The sequence below is a fragment of the Hemitrygon akajei genome, chromosome 27, assembly GCF_048418815.1.
Source record: "Hemitrygon akajei chromosome 27, sHemAka1.3, whole genome shotgun sequence".
NCBI classification, from domain to species: Eukaryota; Metazoa; Chordata; class Chondrichthyes; order Myliobatiformes; family Dasyatidae; genus Hemitrygon; species Hemitrygon akajei.
In genome coordinates, this window is record NC_133150.1 from 35,546,898 (window position 1) to 35,570,283 (window position 23,386).

Here is a 23,386-nt window from a genome sequence, read left to right on the forward strand (position 1 = left end):
AAGATTGGAGAGAGACATTGACAGGATGCAGAAGTGGGCTGAGCAGTGGCAGATGGAGTTCAACCCGGAGAAGTGTGAGGTTGTACACTTTGGGGGGACAAACTCCAAGGTAGAGTACAAAGTAAATGGCAGGATACTTGGTAGTGTGGTGGAGCAGAGGGATCTGGGGGTACATGTCCACAGATCCCTGAAAGTTGCCTCACAGGTAGATAGGGTAGTTAAGAAATCTTATGGGGTGTTAGCTTTCATAAGTTGAGGGATAGAGTTTAAGAGATGCGATGTAATGATGCAGCTCTATAAAACTCTAGTTAGGCCACACTTGGAGTACTGTGTCCAGTTCATAGGAAGGATGTGGAAGCATTGGAAAGGGTACAGAGGAGATTTACCAGGATGCTGCCTGGTTTAGAGAGTATGGATTATGATCAGAGATTAAGGGAGCTAGGGCTTTACTCTTTGGAGAGAAGGAGGATGAGAGGAGACATGATAGAGGTGTACAAGATATTAAGAGGAATAGACAGAGTGGACAGCCAGCGCCTCTTCCCCAGGGCACCACTGCTCAGTACAAGAGGACATGGCTTTAAGTTAAAGGGAGGGAAGTTCAAGGGGGATGTTAGAGGAAGGCTTTTCACTCAGAGAGTGGTTGGTGTGTGGAATGCACTGCCTGAGTCAGTGGTGGAGGCGGACACACTAGTGAAGTTTAAGAGACTACTAGACAGGTATATGGAGGAATTTAAGGTGAGGGGGTTTATATGTGAAGCAGGGTTTGAGGGTCAGCACAGCATTGTGGGCTGAAGGGCCTGTAATGTGCTGTACTATTCTATGTTTAAACAGTGGATGATACACGGTGAGGGCTATTGAATTCTTGCCCGGTACTGGATCGTGGCTTCTATGCCCATCCTGGACACTGGGCTCTCACACTGAAGGTGATTGCGAATTTGTGTAATGCTGTCACTGGGTTCTCACTCAGTGATAGACACTGAACTCTCAGGCTGTCTGGGTTCCTGGACTCTCACACAGTGAGGTTCACTGGAGTCACTGGCTCCACGCAGTGACACTCCAGCACTGCTCTGGAGGCTGGCTTACTCTGTGTGTGAACAATGAGAGACACAAGGCTCTCCAGTGTACGATAAATAGCATCAGACTCTCACACAGTGTCCAGCTCTGAATGCTTCAGTGCTGGAAATCCCACTCCTGCACAGTGCTCAGTGGAGTAGAACCATTTAGGTCAGGGCAAAAGGAGTGGTCATGGAGCAAATTCTTACATTATGTCCCAAGTTTTCAGAGAAAGGGCATTTACTAGAGAACTGCTCCTTATGTTAAAACTGCAGCAAGAAAGCAGAGTAAAAAGAGGATGCAACGGAAGCTATTCCAAAGATGGGAAAATGGACAGTAACCAATCCACATCTGAGAATGCCTTTTCTCATACAACAATGCAGACTGTGGTCTTGGTTACAGGTTGGAATGTTCCCAGTTGCATTGCCAGCATTCACCGTCCATTGTTACTCCGTGAAGCTTTCAGTAACATCATGGAAAGCATCTCAGAATGTGGAGACATACTGTTAGCTGCTCTAATGTCCAACCAACCTTCTACTTTCAACTCTGCATTCGCATAAATAGTTCCGTGTTTGTTCTCAGCAACGCACTGGTACATTCCCGAATCCTCCAGAGCCAGTCTTGAGATCTTCAACGCGCAACTATTGACTTCAAAGCGGCTCTGAAACAGTTAAAATGGAGACCCAATGAGAGAGAAGCAGGTGATAAAAGTGGAAAGAGAATTTGGTTCTGACCAGCCGCCCTTCACTTCGTGTGAATAAGACCGGTGGAGTTGGTCTCTTTGGTCGATGACCAGGAAGTGGACTGATCAGCTGGGGTTTCCTCTTCTGTGACTGTGTCGTTAACTCCTACTGGGGGTTGTGTGTAACACAGGATAAGAATGTAGAGGGATTTTCTGTTCTTAATATGTGAAGACTTCAATGTCCCTGCTGGCTGTGTGAGTAAGTACCAGGCCCTGAATATGTAAATTATGGCCTGGAATTATATGTAAAGGACACTGTGGGCCAATAGTTACACATACGAGATCATTGTTATTTAATTGCCCTGAAGATGGAAGATTGTCAAGACTGAAAACAGAGATTGATCAGATGGTGTGCACACCATCCTGTTTCATAGACTTTATTAATGTCATTCAGCTCAGAGGCCATTTGGCCCCTTGTGGCAGTGCTAGGCTTTGAAATAACCAATTGATCTCACTTTTCTGATATCCCACTCCTTCTGCCCTACTTCCTGTCAACTTTGCAAAGGTTTTCCCTTGGTCTATCTTGGAAAGGGCATTGAACCAGTATCAAAGCCTACTCCGATGCCCATGGCGATTGAGCAACCGACCATACTTCAGGCTGGAGGCTTGTCGAAAGAACAGAACGCAACACACTTCAATGTGGTGAATGACATAATGGTGATTATCAATGGTTATTGGACGGGGCTTCTTTGGAAAATCTAAAAATACCCCAGGGTCTTTGCTAATTTGGCCAGTCCTAGAAACAACCTATGCTCTGAAACACAGTAAGTTATGACTTTAATGTCCAGTTTACAATGCAGCCCTAAGATGATCAGTAGAATTCCTGCTAATATGCTCAACAGGTTGAACTTCTTGAGTCCTGTTAAAGTATTCCCAACCCCTTTTCTAACTTCTTGAGTCCTGTTAAAGTATTCCCAACCCCTTTTCTAACTTACTTGCTCAACCATATTCTGGGAAAGAAAGAGGTTGGTATCTAACACACACCATCCAATGCAATGTTGACTAAATGATTTGCATCCCATCTAAATTCTATCTCCACTCCCTTCACCACCTCTTGTGCAAAAGTGCCACCCGTAACCCATGAACTCTGGATAGAAGATGCGCAGGAATGTGTTCTCCCAGCGAAACGATATGCTGTCCTAACTTGGATATAAAAAATGATAACCTGTCATTGGTGCAGGGTTAAAATCCCAGCAGCACAATGGGATAACTGCATGATGGGGACTTCGAAGGTTCATGGAGAAAGTTGTTCTTAAGCATCTTAGGAAAAAAACTGGAGAATGAGGAATAACTGGTGGTTTTTCCATTTAATGTCCTGAGAATTAATACATTGAATAAATTCCTACTGTAAAGGATGGAAGAAAACACGGCCAGGAAATACCTACATAAAATACATACAGAAATTTAAAGGTCAATAAAATAAATACCAGGAAGCCTCCGACTGTCCAATACAATTATCCCAACAATAACAATATATAACTACAGACATGGTTCTTCTAAATCAACATTCATGACCACATGAGTGGAAAATACTGCTAAGTGTGCACACCTTAGATGTTAATGGCAAGCCATTCCTCAGCCACCTACAGGTAGGCCGGGGCTTTCCTGCAGCTGCACATTTCCACCAGAGGACGGAGCCGATATCAACCTCTGTGTCGCTGATGATTTGAAGCCAATCTGGCTGAGCTGGGGTGAGAAAATAAAAAGAGAGTCAGAGTGAGAGGAGATGTGAAGAAATTGAATCCTTTACATGTCAGGCATCTTACTTTCTTTATTTCCATCTGTTACCAGTGCTATGCAGATTCCTCTTTGATCAATGGGTGCTGTGGATTTGTTGTGGAAAACATGTACTTCCCGCATTGTTATTGTTTTGCCTTATTCCAGCTCAGTGCACTGTGTAATGATTTGATCTGTATGAACTGTATGTAAGACTTTCACTGTATCTTGATACACGTGACAACAATAACCCAATCCTCCTACCAATACATAACATCTTTAGAACATAGAACATTATAGCAAGTACAAGCCCTTTAGCCCACGATATTGTGCCAACCCTTAAACTTACTCCAAGATCAATTTAAACCTTCCCTTGTACATAACCCTTTACTTTTCTATCATCCATGTGTCTATCTAAGAGTTTCTTAAATGCCTCTAATATATTTGCCTCTACCACTTGGTAAGGTGTTCCGTGAATGCACCACACTCCATGTAAAAAAAAAACTTACCTTTGACAACCCCCTGAACTTTCCTCCAATCTCCTTAGAATTATGCTCCCTGATATTAGCCATTTCTGCTCAGGAAAAATCTCTGGCTATCCACTTGATCTATGCCTTATTTGTTAATTTAGAGTTACAGTGCAGAACAGGTTCTTTCTGTCCTTTCAGCTGCACTGTCCAGCCACCCCCAACATCTCCAATTTAACCCTACCCTAATCACGAGACAATTTACAATACCTTGCCTGGTATGTCTATGGACCATGTGAGGAAACTGGAGTGCACAGAAAAAACCCACACATCCCACAGGGAGGATATACAGTGACTCCTTACAGAGGACACTGGGCCAGAACTCTGAACTCTGATGCTCTGAGCTGTAATAGCGTCACACTAACCTCTACGCTACTGTGGCGCCTAACCTGTACTACTTGTGTCATCTTGCACGCTTTGATCAAACCACCTCTCATCCTCCTTCGCTCCAGAGAGAGAAGCTTTAGTTTGCTCATCCAGGAGGAAAAGCCCTATCCAGCCTCCAAGTGGCTCTCCCCAGCAATGAGAAGAGAATCTGATCATGATCTTAATGAAAACCAACATGTTTTCTCTTTTCCCATTTCTGGAGAAGGGTTCTATTTTTCCTTCCACAGATGCTGCCTGACCCGATGAGTGTTTCCACCTTTATTTTGGAACTCAGAGCTGTGGGGCATCACAGTATCTCATAGCTCCAGTGACCCAGTTTGATCCTGACCTCTGGTGCTGTCTCTTTGGAGCTTGCACGTTCTCCTTGTAACTTCATGGGTTTCCTGCTACATCCCAGAAACACGATGGTCGATGGTTGAACAGTAAATTGCCCCAGGTACTGAGATACAATGAAAGGCTGCTGTTTTCATGTCATGCAGACAGAGCATCTCATTCAAAAGAACATCAATATAGTACAAAAATGAAAAACAGAAAGCAAAATGTAGTGTTACAGTCACAGGGAAGGTGAAGTGCAAGGACCATGACAAGGTAGACTAAGTGATCAAGAGTTCATCTTTAGAAGATAAAGTTCACCTTTTGTGTATAAAATTCATCTTTAGTATACGTGGGGAGAATAAAATCACTTGAGGTAAGATCAGTGTGAAAATGAGAGCCTGATGGTCAGAGCAGACTCGGTGGATCAAAGCACCTGTTTCTGCACAGTATCTCTCTATGATTGTATCTCATTGCTATTTCCTTCTTTTCTTATAGATGTATCTATTTTCTTCTTCAATGTCTCATTGCAGGTCTTCTTGACTATTTTGAGTTCCATGTGAGAAGGAATGAGAAATATAGGTAAAATAATGTACACAACTCCATTTTGATCTTAGAGCGGAGATTGGCCCTGTTGTTAGGGTTTGATGCATCATTAGCCATCCCACTGCATATTCTGTGGGTAAGAGATATTCTGTGGAAAGCAGAGTGAAGGAACTGTGGTTTACAAAAGATGTGGAACATCTAGTCAAGATGAAGAAAGAAGCATAATTAAGGTTTAGAAGTAAGGATCAGGCAGGGTCCTTGAGAGTTATATGGTAGCCAGGGAAGAAGTGGCGTAATTTTAAGGTGATTGGAGGTTAGGTGGGATATCAGAGGTAGGTTTTTTACATGGAGAGTTGTGGGTGAAGCAGACTTGAGGGTAGAATGGCCTATGTTTTATGGTCTTATGGAAACTCTTAGACACATAGATTTTACAAAAATGGTGGGAGGGGGACTATGTAGGAGGGAGGGGTTTGATTGATCTTAGAATAGATGAAAAGGTTGGAACAACATCATGAACCAAGCGGCTTGTACTGTGCTGTTGTGTTCTATGTTCTATATTTGAAGTCTAGAGCTCTAGAAGATTCCTCTCCGCATTGTGCTCCTCATTTCAAGGCTATTTGAAGATTTTGATCTGCTGCTCTAACTTCCTAACGTAGCCCGGTGTTAAATTTTGTCTGATAAACCCTGTGAGGCACCCTGGATGTTTTACAGCATTAAAGCAGATGTGGTTTAATGACAGAGTGTTTTCAAGCAAGGAGACTTCTGTGGAGTATTTGTCGGCTTCAGAGCCTTGAATATTCAATATTGTGAAGAATAGGTCCTGACTGGGAAAAGGTTGTTTGGCAGTCCATAGTGAAGGTGATTTGACTGGAGATTAGAAGATGGAAGAATCACATGAAGAGGGCAGTATTGGGAACTGCCAATAGGAAGCCTAATGCTTCAGCTGTCATTGGTGATTGGTTTGCTGACTGGCTGCCTATAAGATCCTATCAGTATATATGCGATTAACTTCCATATATTGGCAGAGCTCGGAGATGCTATTGATTCCCTACTTTGTTTCAGGCATCAGCAGCTTCATGAGAACCAACTCATCAACTTTGCGATCAATAATTAAAACAACTTGGAGTAACCAGTCCTGACAGGGGACAACGTGCTGCGGCTCAGTGGGTGAGCCAAAGAAGGGATGGTATGTGTAGGAATGAGCCCAGCACCAGCCTCCTTTGACACATGACACATTTGTGGTCAAGTGAACTCTTGCTCCTGACTGAGTAAGACATCCTTGAAATTCTCTATTACTTAAGAGAGGTCTCTGGCCTCTGTTGTCTCCTCAGAGTCAAACCTGACTGGAATCAGCAAGTTTGAGCAGCTGTAGAATCAAACATATATTGGATTTCCAGAATCCACAGAATCTCTTGAGTTTAACAGAATGAGTAACCCGCAGACTCAGCAACATTATACCCTGGTGGTTGCTTCTCAAGTGAACCTTATTATAATTAATAGCAGATATAACTGACCTGCATACAAATAAACGATCACACTCGTACCATGTCATTAACACCATATCAGTACCAAAACTGTTGCGTTAAGACTATAAGACCATAAGACATAGGAGCAATATTAGGCCATTCGGCCCATTGATTCTGTGCCACATTCTACCATGACTATTTTATGGCCCCTTAATCCCATTAGAACATATAGTACTGTGCAAAATTCTAAGACACATGTAAAAAAAATTCCGTAAAGCGAATCTGGTTTCAAAAATAATGGAATGAAAAGATTCTAAATAGCAAAAAAAGTTATAATGAACAGTAAACAGTAAAAAACAAAATTAAATCAATATTTGATGTGACCACCCTTTGCCTTTAAAATTGCATCAGTTCTCTTAGGTACACTGTTGTATCGGAAAATCGGCTGGTAGGTTGTCCCAAGCATCTTGGAGAATTTGGCACGGTTTTTCTGCAGACTTCAGCCGTCTCAATTGCTTCTGCTTCTCCAGGTAATCGTAGACAGCCTTGATAATATTGAGGTCAGGGTTCTGTGGGGGTCACACCATCTGAAACCATATACAAAAATCTGGTGTACCTAAGAATTTTGCACAGTACTGTAGGGCAGTACAGCACAGGTACAGGCCCTCTGGCCCATAATATTGTGCCAAACGAAATAAATTAGTAATCAAGTTGTCGGCTAAACTAATCCATTATGCCTACATAATGTCCATATCCTTCCATTTCCTTCACATTCATGTGCCTGTTTAAAAGTTCCTATTGTATCTGCCTCAATCACCATGCCAGGCACCCATAAATCTCTGTGTAAAAAAACTTGTCCCTCACATCTCCTTTGAAATTATCCTCTCTCGCCTTAAATGCATGGCCTTTGGTATTAGACATGATGCACCATCAATAACTCTCCGAGATGTGAGACGAGATATAGGCTTTTATTGGCTGGAAGAAAGAACAAGCAGTAATTGACCACCACACTGCATCCTGGAGACTGAGGCCGGGGCGGAGTCCCCAATCGCCTTTATACCGGGGTCTGTGGGAGGAGCCATGGTCAGTGGGAGGAGCCACAGGAGCAGTCAGCGGGGGGGGGGGGGGGCATGTCCAGACAGGCATATGTAGTTCACCACAAGACAATTCAACCCTGGGAAATCTATACTGTCTGTCCGGAAAACAGATATGGAAATATCAATGCCTTTGAACAGAAAATCCTAGAAAAGACTGTGAATTCAGCCCAATCCTTTACGGATACCGCCCTTCCAACCGTTGAGCACATCTACATGAAATGTTGTCGTAGGGAAGCAGCATCCATCATCAGAGATCCTCAACACCCAGGCAACGCTCTCTTCTCATGACTGCCATCAGGTAGAAGGGACAGGAGGTTCAGGACTCGCACCATCAGGTTCAATAACAGTTCCTACCCCTCATCCATCAGGCTCCTGAATAAAATGGGATAACTACACTCACTTGCTCATCCATTGAGATATTCCCCTCACCACTGATCTCACTTTAAGGACTCATGTTCTCACTTTTTGTTGCTATTTATTTACATTTGCTTTTGCAGAGCTTGTTGTCTTCTGGTTGGTATTCCATTGATCCTGTTATAGTTATAATTCTATTGATAATAATCGCAGGAAAATGAATCTCAAGGTTGAATGCGGTGACATATATGTACTCTGATAATAAAATTTAGTTTGAACTTTGAGCTTCTACTCCATCTATGCCACTCATAATCTTTTAAGCTTCTTTCAGATGTCCACCGCTCAGCCTCCACCTCTCCAGAGAATGCAACACAAGTTTGACCGAACTCTTGTTATAGTATTCTACCTTCCTGTTACTTTCTGAAGCTGCTGTAACAAACAAAGTAGTTGAGGAGGACACATTATATTCAGTCTGGATAAACCACGAAAGTCAGCACAATGCTGGCTATTTCACGCTGAGGGTTTACTAGGCATCTCTGCACAGACAGTGGCTTAGTACTGGATCCTGACAGGGCTAACAGCATTGTGGAGCATTTCCATTTTATTTTTGTGAATGGTTCGATTTGGAACTAAATGAAAAATTTTATTTCGGAATTTTGCCATTACTCCGCCCCACATCATACTGTCCCCGAGCTTACTGTCATCCCCCTTGTTGCCAGTAACCCCACTGATAAGCACTTGATCCACAAACATAATGTTCATATTGCGCGAAAGAAATTCTTCTCAAAAGTTCCATCTTCAAAAGGATTTCGAAGGTTACACCCATTCAGGTTGTCCACCGCTTTTGGCACACTTTCGAAATGCACAATTTTAACCCTGATGTTATAAGCTGTAAATTGTTTGATGATTCATTTTAAGTAACCCATAAAAGCACAGAAGATGCAGAGCCTGACAGGAATGATATGCAGCCTTTTCACAATGGGGACAATATATCATGGGAAACTGTAAACCAGAAACTGCAGAGTTGTGGTCATCATGAAAATCAGCCCCATATACCTCATACACCTCATATACTGTCTGGGTAGCCTCCAGCCCCTTGGTATAAACATCAAATTCTCCAACTTCCGGTAATTCTCTCCCTCTCCCTTCCACCATCCCACTTTCACTCTGCCTCCTCCTCTAGCTGCCTATCACCTCTCTCATGATTCTGTCTTCTTCTACTACCCATAATGCTTTCCCCTTTAACTCCTTCTTCACCTCTTCGGCCTATCCCCTCCCCGCTTCCCCTCCTCCACCCCTTGATCTTTCCTCTGATTGGTTTTTCACCTGGCACCTTCCACCCTCCCCCCACCTTCTTTATAGGGACCCTGCCACCTCCTCCTTCAGTCCTGACGAAGGGTTCTGGCCCGAAACGTTGACTGCTCATTTCAACAGATGCTGCCTGACCTGCTGAGTTCATCCAGCTTGTTTGTATGTCATGAAAATCAGCTGACCCTCCATAGACTCTCTCTAAACCAATCACTGCCTTGGAAAAGCAGCCAGCATAATCAAAGAGACAGCTGAATCTTCTGTGACTATCTCCTACTATAAAGGTGGATATGGATATGCCTGCATTTTACTACCTCAAAATCAGGGGTTCCCAACTTTTTTTATGCCATGTACACCTACCATTAACCAAGGGGTCCCTAGACCCCAGACTGTGCCCCCCTGCTCTAAGAACTCCTTCTGGTTTGTGCCCAGCTTTGCCACATCTCAGTCCACTGCTTATTTAAACAATATAATTCCTCTCACCATGAACGATAATTCTCCCCTGTGCTGAGTCCTTTCCTTTTGAGTTTTCTGCCTCACATTCATAGATGCCTTCATCCTCAAACTGTACATCCGGTATGTGAAGGATGGGCTTGTTCACGGATTTCAAAATTTTTGAGGGCATCGGTCCATCCAGCTTCTTCCATTTAATTTTGGGCACTGGACTGTAAGAAAGCAAACACCAGATCCATAAAAAATGAAAGACTGCATTGGTATATTATCTTTCACAACCTGAGCAAGTCCCAGGACATTTTACAGGCAATCATCTACTTTGACGAGTAGTCACTCAAGGAATGTAGGAAAAACTTTGGTCAGTGTGCACACAGCACACTCCTACAAGCTAAATATTTGTGATGTTGGCTGAGATGAAGCTATCTTCCAAGGTGGCAGCAGAAATCCGGCATGGGAGTTTTCCGTGTGCTTAAAAGGGCAGGTGGAACTCGGTTTCTCTCATTCAGATCGTGGAGAAGGCATGGCAGCATCTCTACTTCATTAGGAGCTTCAGGAAATTTGGCATGTCACTAAAAACTCACGAATATTTAAAGATGCATTGTAGTGAGCCTGATATGGAGGTTCCAATGTGTAGGGTCACTAGAGGCTGCAGAGGGTTGTAGACTCAGCCAGGTCTATCATTGGCACAAGCCTCCCCACCATCAAGAACATTTTCAAGAAACAGTTCCTCATGAAGTTGGAAACCAGCATCAAAGACCCTCATCATCTGGAACGTACCAACTTCTCATCATTGGTCGCTAAGCTTGGTGTCAACAGGCCAGCAAAGAGAGTCCATAGAATCCTATCGATTCTTATCAGCTTTTACTCCCACCAGCCCTCTCTCCAAGATTTGTTTTCAAACTAATGATGCTACAAAATATTTTCTTTCTCTTCTTCTCCTCATCTACATTCCACAGACTGCCTGGAGATCGAGCTCCACCTCAAAACCAGAATCGGAATCAGATTTATTATCACTGATTTAAATAATGTGAAATTTATTGTTTTGCGGCAGCAGTCCTGTGCAAAGACATAAATTATGCCGTATATTACTAATATAAACATATAGAGGAATTATATATGTACCATGCAGAAATCTGATGGCAGAGGGGAAGAAGGTGTTCCTGAATCATTGAGCATAGGGCAAAGCTTGGAGACTCCAGGCTCAACCCAGACGGTTAGGAACCCAAGTCACACATTAGGTTGCACAGGATTGTTACTAATACCAGAGTTTCTGACTGGCTTTCAAAAGATTGAAACCTCTACCATTCCTTTACAATGAATGGATGAGGGATAGATATTGGCCAGTGCACCAAGATACAGCCAAGTCAGTGTTTTGGATTTTATACCCATCTGAAAGGCAGAGGCGTATCTATTTGACATCTTATCTGAGAGACAGACTGTAGATGTTGCTGCATTCCCCTCAATATGAGCAATGTCAACCTGGATTTCACACTTGGTTGTCAGGAGCAAGACTTGAACCTTGTGGTGCTCATTCAGAGGTGAAGTCATGGCTGATGTTCACTCCTCTTAGCCGCATTAACAGGACTCGGCTTTTCAAACACTTCTTTTCAAATAAACAGAGCAGATCTCACTCGGGCTCTGAAAATGAGTCCTCTAGCATGTTCCATTAAAAATCCTCTGAGTGCTATTATCACTCAGCCATTAATTCAATTATTTTAAATGGATGACAATTGCATTAATAGTAAGATACAAAGATATTTCATTAGAACACATTAACCTGTGCACTACCTTAGAACATAGGGATGTTTAGAAGCAAATGGGCTTTTTATTATAATATTGTTGAAAAAATATCAAGCAATTGTCACTAGCAATAGTGTATTCTGGCTGAGAAATCCCATAAAGTTAATACAAGCTTACCTGCAGCTTGTGTTATGCACTGGAATTATCAAGTTAGATAGCATTCCCCAGGGTTTCTAAATCTTGTAGCTAGATTTCAGCAGGGTGTTTTTAGTACAATATTCACAGCTGACTGATATTCAATGAATTATATTATTTCAGAAACAGTGTTAAAAATAAGAGAACAATAAAAATGGCAGCGATTCAGAGAAGATTTCTTGTTGTTATCAGTAAGGAACAGAATTTTTTTTTCCGCGAACTGCACTGAATATGAATCCCACCCAAAGAAGGCATAACATGAGCCTGATGAATATTAAACAACCATCTTCTCTGCACCAAGTGCGCTCCTTAACTCTGTCTGACCAGGAAGGGAAATGCCACAGATTTTTGTACCTAATAAAGTGGTTACTGGGTATATTTCTGTATGTTTGTGGTCTTCTGCTGCTGAAGTCCATCCATTTCAAGGTTTGACATGTTGCGCATTCAGAGATGCTCTCCTGCACACCACTGCTGTAACATGTGGTTACTTGAGTTACCATTACCTCCCTGTCAGGTTGAACCAGTCTGGCCTTTCTCCTTTGACCTCTCTCATTAACAAGGCGTTGAGTTATTGCCACATGATTGGCTGATTATATATTTGCATTAACGAGCAGGTGTACAAGTGTACCTAATAATGTGACCAATGAAAGTATTCATTTATTTATTAAATGCACTTCTGCTGACTACTGACGATGGCATAATATGAGTTAAATCCAGGTGAAGCGAAAGGAATACATTGTCCATGGGACAGATATGCCATTTTTACTTAGTGAGAGAGGGGGATAGGAAGGGGAAGTGGGAAATGCTCAAGGTGATCTGTTGCCCAGCTGTTGAGGAACCAGAAAGACTGCAGCCATTTTAAATATGTACTTATCCAGGCCACTGATTGTACATTTGATATCAATATACAGTATGTGATTATATGTGATTAATAGTTGCAAAAACCTCATGTTATCTTAAAGGTTTCTTCCCCCAGGGACTTAATCTGATCAACCATTCTAGTTAGCCCTCCCCTATTACCTCAGTTAAAGCACTGCACTGTAAATACTTTAAACCATGTTTGTAAGGCCATTTACATTGTAAGCACATGCAGGTATTTATGCATACTTTATTCCATATCTGCACTTCTAACAATATTTTTATATAATTCTTCATCCTTTATAAAAGTTTGCATTTTTTTTGTTGCATGTCACACTGACACACCACAGCAAATTCCTAATACATGTAAATGTAAATGGCAAATAAAGTTGATCCTTGACCTTTGACATGAAAATAGCTCAATCATGTAAAGCAGGCGGCCATTTTGTTAGCCTTATTCCAGATCCCTGAATAAAAGCAGCTCCCCGGTGCACTGGTGCTGTTAGGTATTGACTTCAGGCCACTAAAGCATTCAATGCCTATATTTTATATCTTAGATAATTTTCCATTGGAAGCATCTGTGTTTTTGAATGATTTTATTAATAGCCAGTAGAAAAACAGATAAACTGGTGATGGTTAGTGCAGTGGTAGTAATCTCTGTCAGTGAGCCATCAACTCAAGCCTTGCTTCCAATGCCTGAAGTCACTGTCTGGGTTTGATGTAAAAGGCACTGTATTAATATTGTGTGTTCTTTCTTGGAACAATATTTTGAAATTAGATTTTCTGGTTGAATGGATTATTTGTTATGTCTGTCCTCCAGTGAGATTAAGTGAGAAAATATATTATCAGCTCTGTCACTGAACAAGGCAGCGGATTTGTACCAAAATCTCCTTGCTGCCATTGTAACTAAACACTAAACATGTAATCTGTTACAGCTGAGGAAGGAATGAGTTGATAATCTTGCTTGGTGTTTGTACCGTTACACTAGCAATGGTAATGATGGAATCGTAGGGTTACGCAGCATGGCAACAGGTTCTTTGTCTCAGCTCACCTATGTCAATCAAGTTGCCTAATTGAGATAGCCCCGCCTGTCTGTACTTGGCTCATATCCCATAGAACACAGAGCAGTACAGACCAGGGACAGGCGATCAACCCACAATATTGTGAAAAACTAATTCAATTAGATAATCAAATGCCCAACCAAACTAATCCCTTCTACCTACACAATGTCCATATCTTCCCCTCACATTCATATGCCTGTCTGAACGTCTCTTAAAAATCTTTAACGTATCTGTCTCTACCACCAGCCCAGGGTGCTCACTCCAAGCACTCACCACTCTCTATGTAAAAAACTTGCCCCTCTCATCTCTTTTGAACCTTAAATGTATGCCCTCTGGTATTAGATATTTTGACCCTGGGAAAAAGATACTGCCTGTCTCGTCTGTCTAAGCCTCTCATAATCTTATAAAGCTCTATCAGATCTCCACCAGTCCAGAGAAAACAACCCAAGCTTAAAAGTGACGTTCCTAGCCACATACAGTATCTGTCTAAATGTCTTTCAGGCTTGTAATTGCATCCAACTCTACCACCTCCTCTGGCAGCTTGTTCTACATAACCATCACCTCCTGTGAAAAAGGTTGTCCCTCATTTTGCCTTTAATTTTTCTCCACTCTCCTTAAACCTATGCTCTCTGGTCTTTGACTCCCCTACCTTGGGCCAAAATGTCTCTCAAAGACCAAACCCTATGTTCCCGTTGTGAGAGGTGGAAACGGGCAAGGCCAGTCAACAGTTCTCAGGTGAATCTCTATAGTCCAATCTGCTGTACAATGGATTCAATGAATTACAGACAGAAACATTGCTGAACTCCAACCATACCATCAACTTTGGACGATGGAGACAGGAGGTCATCAATGGCCTATGCTCCACTGTGAGCTAAGGGCCCAAGAAGAAAAAGAACCAGGAGCAAAACAACTGGCCATTCTCCTTAACTATACCCCTCATGTTATATTCTTCTATAAGATCACCCATCAGCCTCCTACTCTTCAAGGAAAACTGTCCCAGTCTATCCACTCTCTAATAACTCAAGCCCTCCAGTCCCAGTTAGGTTCTTGCAGATCTTTTCTGTACCCTCTCCAGCTTCATGACATCATGAAGCCAATTATGAAAAGGTCTGCAAATAATGTGATTCTTGTATAACTTTTCCTAACAACACCACGTTGCGCCGTTTGTTCCCCCTTGCTTTCCATCCAATAACATTGCTCTCCCTCCCCTCCGCTGCAACTTAAAACACACCCATAACAAAATTCTAAATTTTCAGTTTTGTTGAAAGGTCTTTGGCTTGAAATGTCAACTGTCTATCTCTCTGCACAAACTTTGACTGACCTTTTGAGTATTTCCTACACTTTCTGTGTTTATCTGCAGTTTTTGGCTTTTTCACTCCTTTTCCCTCTAGTTTTTCCACAGGTTCCTAGAAAGTTAACTGTCTCAAATCTAAGTCCATCTTGACTTAAAAGACTTACAGATCAATACAACATGGAAATCTACCCTTCGGCTTAAATCATACTTGCTGATGCCCATCTAAGCCAGTCCCACTTACCCAAATCCTTCTAAACCTTCCCATCCATGTACTTGCACAAATGTATTTTTAATGCTATTGTACTTGCTTCAACCACTTTCTCTGGCACCTCATTCAACATACACACCACCCTCCACATGACGAAGTTGATTTTTACGTCCCATTTAAATCTTTCTGCTCTCACACCAAACCTCTGCCCATTAGTTTTTGGTACCCTGTCCCTGGGAAGAAGACTGTGTTTGTTCACCCTGCGTATGCCCCTCATGATTTTATACAGCCCTGTAAGGTCATTCCCATTCTAGGAACAAAACCCAAGCCTGCTCACCCCTCACTCTATCACTCATCCTGCTAACATTCTCGGTATCAGTCCATTACGGGTAAAGGCCTTCCTACCACTGAGCACATCTGTAAGGAGGGGTGTCACAAGAAAACAGCATCCATCAACAAGGATCACCACCATCCAGGCCATTCAATGTTCTTGCTGCTGTCATCAGGAAGGAGGTACAGGGGCCTCAGAGGCCATACCACCAAGTTCAGGAACAGTTATTAACCCTCAACCATTATGCTCCCGAACCAGAGGGGATAACTTCACTCAACTTCACTCACCCCAGTGCTGAACTGCTCCCACAACCTATGGACTCACTTTCAAGGACTCTTCATCTCATGTTCTCGATATTTATTGGTTATTTATTTATTATTATTATTATTATTTTTTGTTGAGTTTTTGGAGATTGCTTTGTTTTTTGTTGTGTGTGTGTTTTTTTCATTGAGTCTATGGTGTTACTTTGTATTTACTGTGAATGCCTGCAAGAAAATGAATCTCAGGGTTGTATATGGTGACAAAGATGTACTTTGATAATTTATTTCATTTATTTCCAGCATCTGCAGATTCACTCGTGTTTACTTTGATAATAAATTTACTTTGAACTTTGAAATATTCTTTGCACTCTTTCCTATAATGACATTTTTCCTATAACAAGATAACAAAGCTATACATGTGTGGCCTCACCAATGTCTTGTACAGTTACAACATAATTCCCCAATTCCTATATTCAGTGCCCTGACTGATGAAGGTCAACATGACAAGAGCCTTCTTCAGCACCCTGTCCACCCAGTTGACACCCTGTCAACCAACTCGTTCCGAGTTACAGAAAAAAAACTGTGTTCACTTACTTTCCGAGGGCAAAGCACTCCAGATTCAGGGATTGTCCAGCCAGGGCATAGGTTTCTGAGGGAAATTTTACTCGAATGTGTGGAGAGTGACTCCGAGCTTCACCAGCTAAGTGAGAGAAAGAAATAAGTTTTACCTTATTTATTTATTTTATTCAGAGATACAGCGCACCCAACGAGCTACACTGCCCGGCAACCCACTTACTTAACCCTTGCCTAACCACAGAACAATTTACAATGACCAATTAACTTAAGTCTTAGGAGTGTGGGAGGAAACAAGTGCATCCAGAGAAAACCCACGTGGTCACGGAGAACGTACAAACTCCTTGCGGATGGCATCGGATCCGAACTCCGAACTCTGAAATGCCCCAAGTGGTAACAGGGTCATGCTGACCGCTACCCTACCTTGGCACCCGAGTGATAGGCTCGGTGATGAAGGATTTCAGATACCCCAAAAGATAATGGAAAGTGACGGAAGGAGAACAAGGCTTGCTTCATGCTCCGGCTTCCCCGTGAACCAATCAGTGCACACTGAATAGATATTTCTCCTGCACTCCAAGGAAATTGCAGCAACCAGGTGAATGCAAATTCTACAATTAGGTGCACTGTACTCTTCTAGAATCTACATGGAGTTCAATAAATTCAGATAATACTATTGTTTATAGTTTCATCTTCTGTTTTTTTTACTTGCCCCATTAATGTAAGCTTTTGGCTTTCATTTACAAAACAGAAAGTGCTGTTTGTATTCCATAAGTCCATAAGACCATATGACATGGGAGCAGAATTAGGCCATTTGGCCCATTGAGTCAATGGCATTCCACAGATTCACCACCCTCTGGCTGAAGAAATTCCTCCTCATCTCAGTTCTAAAGGGACATCCTGGTATTTTGAGGCTGTGCCCCCTAGTTCTAGACAACAGGAAGCATCCTCTACACAACCATTCCATCTAGGCCTTTCAACCTTCAATAAGTTTCAATGAGTTTGTGCCACATCAGTGGGAAGAGAAACACAGATAGAGACCTTTCATCAGAACTGGAAGGCAGACAGAATAAGCTTGTAAAGCTGTGGGGAGGTGGGTGTTTGACAATGGTGACCCTCTGTAAACAAGGCTATCTGTCAATGAGTAAATGGGAGCAGTTAGAGCAGAGGTTCCCAAACCTTTTTATGCCATTGTCCCCCTACCATCAACCGGGGTGGTCAGTGGACCCCAGGTTGGGGACCCCTGAGCTAGAGAGTGAGAACATAGACAGAAAAATGGGTGGTGTGTGCGTGGAATGAGCTGCCAGCAGATGTGCTGAATGCAGATTTGATTACTAAATTTAAGAGAGGTTTGGATAAGAACATGGGCAGGAGAGGTTTGGAGGGCTGTGGTCCAGGTGCAGGTTGATGGGACAGCTTGGCATGGACTAGATGGGCTGAAGGGTCTACTCCGTGCTGTAGTGATCTATGACACCAATGTCGGAGTTGTGAAATGCAGGCTGGGCATATCCTTTGCTCCCAGAGAGAGAGATAGAAAGTAAAGAAAGGAAATGAAGAGATACCAAACTGAGTTCATATCACTCATTCTGTTTGTCATTTATCTAACCAGCTTTCCACCCTATTGACCACTTTCCCTTTTATCGCTTCCTTTTCCTTTGTTTTACTATTCGTTTGCCTTGGGATTTGGGGAATCAATGGATTGAATTCTGCAAGTGGAGAACAATCTGGAGGCAGTGCCACATTCCACAGTCAGCAACCATTGTCCAGGGGTGAGTTCCTAGATTCCTATCTTAGATGTTTTCCATCTCTAGGTTAAAGGTACTGACCAAAAACCTGTTCTATTTGAGGTTTCCAACAGTGGGAATACTCTGTTTAGGTAAACAGGAAGTGCAGTAGATCAGAGCTGATCTCTGCAGCCAGTTCCGTGGTTTGCTTTGTCCTTGAGCTCTGAACTTCCTAACTGAATCCCTTCCTGTCCACCATAAGCTTTCGGTTATCTCTTCTAACTTTATTGTGAAAGAGCAGGTGAGCGGATAAACCTTTTTCTTTTGAATAATAACGTTCCTGATAATACTCTTTGAAAATGCCGAAATGCTAAATCAAATTATTAAAAGCAAGTTGTGGAAGGGTCCACAGCAGATTTAGGTTTCCTGTTTATGTTTTAGTTCTGGTTCCTTAAGGTTGTCATAGCTGGGGGTGAGGGTGGGGTTGATGGGGATAAGTGCAGTATGCATCTCAATGAGCTTCCAACAATTGTCCAGCTCCTGGCTGTCGCAAATGGCTTATCTACTAAGCCCTGTGGAACTGTTTCTAGTGGCAAGGGAAGGGGCAAAGGCAGGTTACTGGCGTCTTAAAACCAGTTGCTTCGGGCAGATAGGGCTCGTCAAACTCAGATGGCAGCTCATCTAAGAGAAGGAGGACTCTGATCTCAAACCTCAGCTGCCTCGTAGCAAAACCCACTCATGGAGAAGGCTTTGGGAGTAAACCCCAGCGCTGGAGGCCCTAAGGCAGTCCTACGTTGAGTTCATCACTAACTGGCAACTCCTGGCATGCCGCTGGTGCCAGACTGTATGTGTCTCTGTTGTTCCTTTGAATTCATCAGTTGCATGGAGAAGGGGAGCCTGCCACATGGACAACAGATTGCACTGCTCTGGATTGCAAACTGGCTTATCAATAGACAGCTAGGATGCAACGTCCATGGTCGGCATTGCAACAGCAGAGGTCCGCTCTTAGTTTTCTCAACTTCATTCCCCTTCCAATTTACCCATGCTCTCCACTGAACTGACCCCTACCGCCATTTTAATCTTGTACACGGTGAATTTACAGAAACTCTGCCTTGAGCATTGAATGGGTCAGCAGGGCATATTATTGGCATCGTGGCTGAATATACAGAATAACCTGTCAGTTCCACATGTCAGCTTATCCACTAAATAAAACAAATCAGAACATCACAAACACAACTGGATCATCTTAACTCTGACTGGAGTAAACCAGAGGAAGAAATCTTGTCCTTACTTGTGGTCCCTATAGGAGCACCTGACCTGGAGCTCATAGAACAGCACAATATAGGAACAGGCCCTTCAGCCCTGCACGATTATTTACTTTTTATTTAGAGATACAGCACAGTAACGGGCCCTTCCTGCCCAAGGAGTCCACGTGACCAACTACCCTACTAATTCTTACACCTTTGGACTGTGGGAGGAAACCAGAGCGCCTGGAGGAAACCCACGTGGTCATGGGGAGAACGTACAAACTTGGGAATTGAGCCCAAGTTGCTGGTGCTGTAAGAGCATTACCCTAACCACTACACTACCGTGCGCTGAACACGATGCTGAATTAAGCTCCATATCCCTCTATCTCCTAATATTCATGAGTCTAACAGCCTCTTAAACACCACTATTGTACCTTCTGCCATCACTACCCTGGGTAGTCCATTCCAGGCACCCACTCGCTGTGTGAAAAAAAATTGTCCTACATATCTCCATTAAACTTCCCCTCTCACCATAAATGCAGGACCTCTGACATTTGATATTTCTACTCTGGGAAAAAGATGTTGGCTTACCTATGCTCTCTTTGCCTCTCATAATTTTATATACATCTACCTCAGCCTCTGACGCTCCGGAGAAAACAACACAAGTTTGTCCAGCCTCCCCTTATAGCTCACCCCCCCCCCTCTAATCTAGGGGGCATCTAAGAGATTTGGTATGTCAACAAATACACTCAAAAACTTCTATAGTTGTACTGTAGAGAGCATTCTGACAGGCTGCATCACTGTCAGGTATGGAGGGGCTTCTGCACAGGACCGAAAGAAGCTGCAGAAGGTTGTAAATCTAATCAGCTCCATCTTGGGTACTAGCCTACAAAGTACCCAGGACATCTTTAGGGAGCAGTGCCTCAGAAAGGCAGTGTCCATTATTAAGGACTCCAGCACCCAGGACATGCCCTTTTCTCACTGTTACCATCAGGTAGAAGGTACAGAAGCCTGAAGGCACACACTCAGTGATTCAGTAACAGCTTCTTCCCCTCTGCCATCTGATTCCTAAATGGACATTGATTTTTTGGACACTACCTCACTTAAAAAAAAATACAGTCTTTCTGTTTTTGCATTTTAAAAAAATCTATTCAATATACGTATACTGTAATTGACTTATTTATTATTGTTATTATTATTTTATTTTTATTATTATTATTATTATTATTATTTCCCTCTGCTGGATTATGTGTTGCATTGAACTGCAGCTGCTAAGTTAACAAATTTCACATCACATGCCGGTGATAATAAACCTGATTCTGATTCTGATCTTGGTGAACTTCTAAAGCTTCCCTGTTGATGAGACACTTGGGGTAGGGAAGAAGGGACAAATCCCAGCAGTTCACTTATTCTTTGGGACAGAAATCCCTGTTTAGTCTTCAAGAAGATATAACAACGCCACCTGATGCTTGTTATTGTAGTTATTGTCTGCTGGGTGCATCGTGTCACAGGGTGCAATGTGGAAGAATTTGTAAGGATCTTGCACGCCATTAAAAAATTCCTGGTGTTATTACAAGGGGCTGAAGGGCTTCCTGGTTTTACAGATTTACATCATTTTACATCATTTACAGATTCATGGGGTGGGGGAAGGTTTCTTAATCTCTACACATGTTAAGTGTGAATTAAATTAGCTAATTAAAGTACAAATTGTGCACCCAAACCTCAGAACTCCCAGATATATTTAGTAGACCTAATTGAATCACACTGGTAAAATTAGTGTTTCTTGTTGATGGTTATGTTGTCAAAGTGAGCACTATTAGTGTCAGAAAGGGAACTGTTTCTGTAAAAGGCAATGGTGTTAATGTAAAGTTCTGCCTGGTCATCTGGAGTAACGCTAATTACAGAGCCAGGTTTCTTTTAGTCCTCTAGATGTTAATGCTCACCAGTGTGACATTTGTCTCATAGAACATAGAACATTACAGCACATTACAGGCCTTCCATCTCATGTTGTTGTGGCGACCTTTTAATCTACTCTATGATCAATCTAAGCCCTTCCTCCACAAAGAGTCATAGGAAACTACAACACAGTAAAAGGCCTTTCGGCCGTTTAAACTACCTACTCCCATCGACCTGCATTGGGACCATAGCCCTCCATATCCCTACCATCCATGTACCTACCCAGACTTCGCTTAAATGTTGAAATTGAGCTTGCCTGCATCACTTGTGCTAGCAGCTTGTTCCACCCCCTCATTCCACAATGCCCTCCATATTCTTAATCCTCTATGTGCCTGTCTAGGGGTTTCTTAAATGACCCTTCTGAATCTGTCTTCTACCACCACTCTGTGTAAGAAACTTACCTCCGGCATCCACCTTATACTTTACTCCGATCACCTTAAAATGATGCCCTCTCGCATTAGCCATTTCTGCCCTGGGAAGAAATCTCAGTCTAGCTCTGTCTCACTCAAACTCGCCTCCTACATTATTTGATCTTGAAGATAACTGACAACCTAATGTTCTGGGGTTGGCTGAATTTGAACTGAGTTTATAAAGGAAGCGAAGACTCGTTCATTTTTAGGTAGTGGGTGCTGTTTGCAAGGCTAGAATTTCATATCATCCCTAGTTGTCGGTTAGAAGCAATCTGCTTTCGTATTACATTGCAATAAGCTGGGTTGAATCTTCCCAAGCAGTGTTGAAATCAAATCTCTGCAAGCAACAGAGAGAATCAACTTCCTTAGCCTGTTGGAGAGAAGGACAGATAGCAGGAAGCCTCTGGGCTGATGTTTCACCCAGTGTGGTAAGTCATTCTGCTCAAACCCTAAGAGTGGATATCAGAGCCAAAGGAGGATATTCAGCCCAAGATCACTGTGGTCAATCTCTGAAAGACTAAGTCTCACAGCTCTATTGCTTTCAATTTATAATATTGATTTCAAAGTTACTATGAATTGTGCTTCCACTATCCTTTCATGCAGTGCACTTCACACACAGCACCAGATTTAAAAAAATCTCCTCATGCCCTCCTGAGAATGGTTATCTTTTCTAGTAGTGTCTGTGTGTTAATAATCGGGTTGAGAGGTTGTATAGCTCAGGTCTGCACTTATATTGAAAAATACCATATATTTCCTGATGACACCAAGTTGTGTTAGCATGAATGCTTCTGTTGCCTGGCCCTCTGTGCACCACAAGAAGTGCTGGGACTAGCACATAAGTGTAATCTCAAAGAACTTACAACAGAGCTTCTACTTTCCTAGAAGTTTGCGCAGATTTTTCATGTCACTAAAAACTTTGACAGACTTTTATAAATGCACAGTGGAGAGTATCTTAACTGGTTGCATCAAGGCCTGATACGGACACACCAATGTCCGGGAACGGAGGAGATTACAGAAAGTGATTGATTCAGCACAGTCCATCACAGGCAAAGCCCTTGCCACTGTTACGCACATTTACATAGAGCGCTGACACAAGGAAGCTGTATCCGTCATCAAAGACCCCCACCATCCAGGCCATGCCCTCTCCTCACTACTACTGTCAAGAAGAAGGTAGAGAAGCCTTAGGTTTAGAAACAGGTTTAGAAACAGTTACTAATCTTTAAACATCAAGTTCCTGAACTGGCATGGATAACTTCATTCATCGCCACTCTGAATGGATTCTGCACTCTACAGACTCATTTTCAAGGGCTCTTTACAACGTATGTCAGTTTTATTTTTATAACAGTTTGTCCCCTTTTGCACGTGCTTCAGCTCAACTGCCTATCAACTCTCCCTGGCTCCCCTCCTCCTTCATTTCCTTCCATTGTCCACTGTCCTCTCCTATTAGATTGCTTCTTCTTTGGCTCTTTACCTCTTCCACCTATCATTTCACAGCTTCTTATTTCATCCCACCCCACTTCCCGCTCATTTGATCTCACCTACCACCTGCCACCTTGTACTCCTTCCCCTCC

At 42.6% G+C, this 23,386-nt stretch overlaps 1 protein-coding gene across 1 annotated transcript in view; it reads right to left on the reverse strand.

Annotated features, from left to right (window-relative positions):
* The window catches only part of cntn2 (contactin 2), a 227,392-nt gene that overhangs the window by 62,530 nt on the left and 141,476 nt on the right, over positions 1 to 23,386 (reverse strand). The window contains exons 7-10 of the mRNA XM_073030631.1: positions 16,503 to 16,608; positions 9,992 to 10,173; positions 3,345 to 3,481; positions 1,585 to 1,714 (exon numbers count right to left, since the gene is read on the reverse strand). Coding sequence (XP_072886732.1) covers positions 1,585 to 1,714; positions 3,345 to 3,481; positions 9,992 to 10,173; positions 16,503 to 16,608 — 555 coding nt within the window. The remainder of the gene's footprint in view (positions 1 to 1,584; positions 1,715 to 3,344; positions 3,482 to 9,991; positions 10,174 to 16,502; positions 16,609 to 23,386) is intronic.